Source organism: Coenobita brevimanus, chromosome 71 (assembly GCF_032717465.1).
Source record: "Coenobita brevimanus isolate Jiangsu-jjx chromosome 71, ASM3271746v2, whole genome shotgun sequence".
In the NCBI taxonomy this organism is placed as follows: domain Eukaryota; kingdom Metazoa; phylum Arthropoda; class Malacostraca; order Decapoda; family Coenobitidae; genus Coenobita; species Coenobita brevimanus.
The window spans coordinates 25,962,554-25,967,732 of NC_137024.1; the positions used below are offsets into that span (position 1 = coordinate 25,962,554).

General features: G+C 54.0%; 1 protein-coding gene across 1 annotated transcript; it reads right to left on the reverse strand.

Annotated features, from left to right (window-relative positions):
* Positions 1-564: 564 nt before the first annotated feature.
* On the reverse strand, positions 565-1,575 carry LOC145406710 (uncharacterized). Its single transcript, XM_080277811.1, has 2 exons — positions 1,265-1,575; positions 565-886 (listed from the first exon to the last, which is right to left on the reverse strand). The coding sequence occupies exons 1-2, from the start codon at positions 1,573-1,575 to the stop codon at positions 565-567; spliced, it is 633 nt and encodes a 210-aa protein (XP_080133937.1).
* Positions 1,576-5,179: the final 3,604 nt, after the last annotated feature.

Consider the following 5,179-nt stretch of genomic DNA (forward strand, 5'->3'; position numbering starts at 1 on the left):
GCGGGGGAAGGAGGAGATGCGCTTCCCCAAACACACGCTCATGTGGGGAGATGCCATCTTCTCAGGAGCAGGAGTTCATCCCCTATTGGACGATCTTGACGTGGGCCGGCCAGTCTTCATTTTTCATCACCTCGATTTGGTCCCAAACTTGATTCATAAGGGTACAGTGGCTCCTTTTGCAGACTCAGTTTCCTTGTGGCCAATATGGGGAGGAGTGGGAAATGTGATACCGGTAGCTGAATAGGTCAGCTAGCTCTTTCCAGATAGTACTTGTGAATTCGGGGGCGTTGTCCAAGTGCAAAGCCTGAGGGATTCCAAGGTAGGGGTAGACGTGGTGGACTAGGGCATCAGCTACGGCCACAGTGTGATGTTCTTAGGCTGGGCACGCGATGAGGAATTTGGAGTAGGTATCGAAAAAGATGGTAATGTATCAGTAGCCCACCTTGGGTGGAAGGGGCCCTACCACGTCCACGGACAGCAACTGCCAGGGTTTGTAGGCATTGATGCTCCCCAAAGGGCTGGGGGTGTGGGTGATGTCCTTGCCCAGCACACATGCCCGGAGGATTAGATGGTCTGTTTGGCTAGCTTGGAAGGGTTGGGAGTCCAATAATTATCGTTGAAAACTTGGAGGAACCTTTTCATCCTGAGTTGGATCCCGTTGTCGGACTGGAGGTGTTCCATGGCATCTAGGGCAGTATCGGGGACGAGGATGATGTGCCCCGACAGGATGAATAAATGGTTGCCTTGCTGTTGGAGTTTGGTGAACAAGTGGGATGGGATCCAGGGTGGCCGATCTTGGTTGCACCACAGTATGAGGAGCTCTGATCGGGGTTGGAGGGTGTGGACGGGGAGATGAGAGAGCAAATCCGTGTTAGTGTGGAGTTTGCTGGCGCGATAGGTGATTTCATAGTTGAACTAGTCTAAGGTCTCCCTCCATCTAATAAGTTAAGCGTTGTGAGTGTCAGACTGGCAGAGCCATTGGAGCGACTGGTGGTCAGTGATAATTGTGACGCAGATCCTGGAAAGATACGCCCGGAAATGTTCCAAGGCCCAGATGATACCCAGGGACTCCCGTTTGGTGGTGGCATAAATCTGCTCCACCTGGTTTAGGGTGTGGCTGGTGATGATGTGTTCTCGCCCCTCTTGCACTTGGACGAGGACAGCGCCAATGGCTATCAGAGAAACGTCTGCGTATAGTTGGAAGGGTAAGGTGTAATCAGAGGAGGCAACGATCAGGTCAGTGATGAGTTTGCATTTCAGTTACTGAAACGCCTCCCGTCGTTCGTCGTTCCAGGTAAAGGGTTCCCCCTTCTGGGTCAGGTCATGGAGGGGCTTGGCGATATCGGCGAATCCCTTAACGAATCGTCGATAGTACGAATTAAGACCCAGGAATCCCTGGACTTTGTGAAGGTCTCGGGGTAGGGGAATGTCAGTGATGGCACACAGTTTGTCCAGGTCAGGTGCTATTCCATCTTTCGAGATCACGTGTCCCAGAAAGAAGATGGTCCAGGCAGCCAGGACGCACTTGGAGGGGCTTAGTTTCAGGCCAGCCTGATGGATACGTTGGAAGACCATCCTGAGGCGTTGGAGGTGATCGGCCTATGTCTTGCTGAAAATAATGATGTCGTCCAAGTACGCCAGACAAATTTCCCAGGTAAGGCCACTGAGGACGGACTCCATCAATCAAGAGAAGGTGGCGGGGGGGTTGCAGAGACCGAAGGGCAGAACACTGAATTCATGATGTTTCCCATTGCTGGTGGAAAATGCGGTCTTCTTTCTATCTTACGAGTGCACCGGAACTTGCCAGTATCCCGACTGGAGGTCTAGTGTCGAAAACCAGGAGGCACCATACAGGGAGTTGAAGGAATCGTCAATCCTGGGAAGGGGGGTGGCATCCTTGGTGGTCACATCGTTGAGGCGGCAATAATCCATGCAGAATCGCATGGTGCTGTCCTTTTTCTTGACAAGGATGACGGGAGAGGACCAGGGGCTAGTGGAGGGTGAGATCAGGCCGGCATCGAGCATTTCTTGGACCTGCCGGTCTTCCTCTGCCCTTTGTTTCGGGTTTTTCCATCGGGATGGTTGGCGGATCAATGGGCCTGTGGTGTTTATCTGATGCGTCAGGTAGGTGATGTGGCTGATGTCGGAGGGGCCTGATGCAAAGAGGTCCTGAAAGTCCAGGAGGAGGTGGTGAGGAGTGTCAATTTGGTGGAGTGAGAGGTGCTTGGGTAAGGGGGGTAGAGGGCAGAGGGGGTGGTTGTGGGGCATGGCTCCACTTCTTCCATCTCTCCCACTATGAGTCCCTTTGGTAGCGTGAGCGGGATCAGGTTAATATTAGTGATCTTGACTACCGCAATGTGCGGGGGAAGGAAGGTGGGGGGTGGGAGACAAGCCAAAAGCGTTCCGGGCAGCAGGTCAGGGGAGAAGAGGACGGATGTTCCGGAGAACCTGTTCAGTGGGAGCCAAGCTTCGTGTTGTGGGGGAATCGTCGTGGTGGAGGCAATGATGGCAGGGAAGGTGGGGGGATCAGAGGGAACATGGGAGGGAGGAGGGGAAAGGGAAGGGGGGAAGGGGTTGAGGCACAAGTGTATACTGATTGTGGGGGATTGGGGGTAGGGGCTGGGGATCTGAACTGAAGTTGCCACTTGTGGCAATCGATGGCGGTTCTTAGTTTTTGCAGGAGGTCCAGTCCCAGGTATCCATCGTAGTTACGGCAGGTGGAATCAAAGATGATGAACTTATGTTGAGAGGAGATGCGCTGGTGGGTGTCAGCGCATAGGGCCCAGGTTTCCCCACAAATGGGCAGGGGGCCATCCCCAGCGTCTACAAGATGAGTCGACGTAGGGAAAAGCAGGCCGAAGGCTGACTTGTGACAGGAGTAGAAGTGGCTGTAGAGGCAGGATCTGGCCGCACCCGTGTCGACCAGCAGCCTCGCCTTTACCCCATTCAGTTTCATCTTGTCGTAGACTGGGGGGTGGTATTTGTGGGATGTGGCCCCTGGCACCATGGGGAGGTGCGGGGGCGGGCCTAAAAATCCAGCTACTAGGGAGTTTCCTTTTCCTTGGTCTCCAGTTCCCCGGGGTCGGTGTTTTCTACTGATGGGGTGTTGTCTTCAGGGCCCTCGTGCTCCATGGACGACACTTTGCGTCAGCCTGGGTATTTATTTTTCACATGACAGCCTTGATTTGCTCATGGATGTCGTGGAGTGGGCATCTGTGGCTACATGCGGAGAACTCCCAGGGGTTGATTGAGATGAGGTTTTGGTTCTCCTTCTGGCTGGGGTGTTTGCTCGAGAGATAAGCCCTGGGTAAGTGGGGTGCCGGTGTGGGGCTGATGCGGGCTGGTGAGGGTCGGGGCGTGCCGTGCAGTGCTGGTTTATTCATCAGAAACTTGCTAACAATGCTGATTTGTTGGGGGGTGGAGCAGGAGGTCAGGAGTCATCGTATCAGCTGGATGTCCCTGTCCAGATCCCCCGTTGGGTCGTGTATGGTGAAGTGCTCCTTGACCATGCTGGGGAGGGCTCTGATCAGGGTATTGAATGTATATTGTTCCCAGGTCTCTGCGTCTGCTTCTGGGTATGTGGCGCTGACGAACTGCCGTGCCTGGATCAATGTATCGTCCAGGTTGCCGTCGTATGTTAAGTTAGCCAGTTGTGATAATGCCACTACTTTTCCCAGGGAGGGTGTGATGGCTTGGGTCACTATTTCCGTGAAATTCGCCCATGTTAGTTCGGGGACGACGTTTGGCACAATACTGGCTGCTGCCTTGCCCAGCAGTGGTAGGGTTACCGCTATTTTTTGTCTATCATCCTCAAACCCGATATCGAGCAGTGGTTTGATGATGGATAAATATGTATGGATGTCATATTGTTCCTGGTCGAAATTGGGTGTGGTTTTGTCGCCATTTTGATATTTTCCCTGTTTTATTCCTCTCTTAATCTTAATTCTGCCCGGGTCAAGAACCACCACTGTCCACCAGTGTTATGCTAGGTGTTTTTAGGGCGGGTTCCCGTCCTAGAAACGCCTGGCCTGCAGTTGGCTTCTTTTCTAGATCGTGGCTAGACCACAAACATTAGAGGCACAGTGCATAAAACTCTAGGCAACAGCCTACACGTATATTCACAAATTCTTCAATACAGTAACAGGCAGACAATCTCACAATATTTATGTCACATCAATTCTTGGGCTGCTGAATCTGGTTGAGCGTATCTCACAGGATACGGGATAAACACAGTGGGTATATCAGGGAGAGTGGGTGTGGCACCGTTCACTGTCATTAGGCTCGTGCCGTATTATTAGGAATGAGAGTTCAAATCTAGTTATTTCACAGTACACAGCCTATCACTTTAGTGGCTTTTTGTCCTGAGGGGACTTCTGCTTCACCATTCTACACTCGTGCTAGGAGTTCAAGAAGGGTGGATGAGATTATGGGGAGGCAGGGGAGCTAAGGATCACTATAGGTTGCCACAATCACAAGAGGGGGGGGGTGTTGGTTATGGTTATCCACTGTTTCACTGGATGTCCGTTTTTCCCTCGGCACTGTCCTTCACTTTAGTTCACTTCGTCACACACACACTGGGTCATTATTCACGGGCAAGGGTGGGCGTCATCTCCTTCCGTGGACTGTGGGTGGGGCGTGGTAAAGGGCCCCTCGTGCTGAGGGCTGGGGGTTGAGTCTTGCTCCAGGGTACGGGCCAAACAGCCTCTCCAGGCATTTCCGTATGTGCCTGGTGGGAAAGCAACGTCGCTTGGGCTGGGGGTTGGGGAGGCCTCGCCCCAGGGTGCTGGGGGCGCCGTTGGGGTCCCAGTGGCTGCAGTCCCCTTCCTGGTATAACGCCGTCAGAGCGGGGCTGCGGCATCATCCTGGGCAGGGGTCCATCAGGGGCAGGTCTTCTCCGGGCGCCGGATGCAGGGAGAAAGTCCCGGGGACAATACAGGGCCTTGCCACCAGTCCACTAGCTGGGAATCCTCTGTCTGGGGGCTGCCTCGATCCGGGCGGGGATGAGGACACCCGGCTCTGCTGCAGGTGGATGGGGAAAGGCGGAGGTCGCCCTCACGTTGCGAAGTCACAGAGGGCGAGGGGCTTTGGTAGTGTCCCTCCCTGGTAGGGCTGGAGGCAGTTGCCGAGGTCCCTTGGGCAACAGGAGGAGGGCAGGCACTAGGGGCCGTTCTTACCCTGT

Bases quoted from the DNA above. Each gene is read 5' to 3' on its own strand.
- LOC145406710 (XM_080277811.1), bottom strand. From the start codon at position 1,575: ATGGTCTTCCAACGTATCCATCAGGCTGGCCTGAAACTAAGCCCCTCC. The intron at 887-1,264 runs GTAACTGAAATG...CTATCGCGCCAG, and splicing joins GAACGACGGGAGGCGTTTCA to CAAACTCCACACTAACACGG.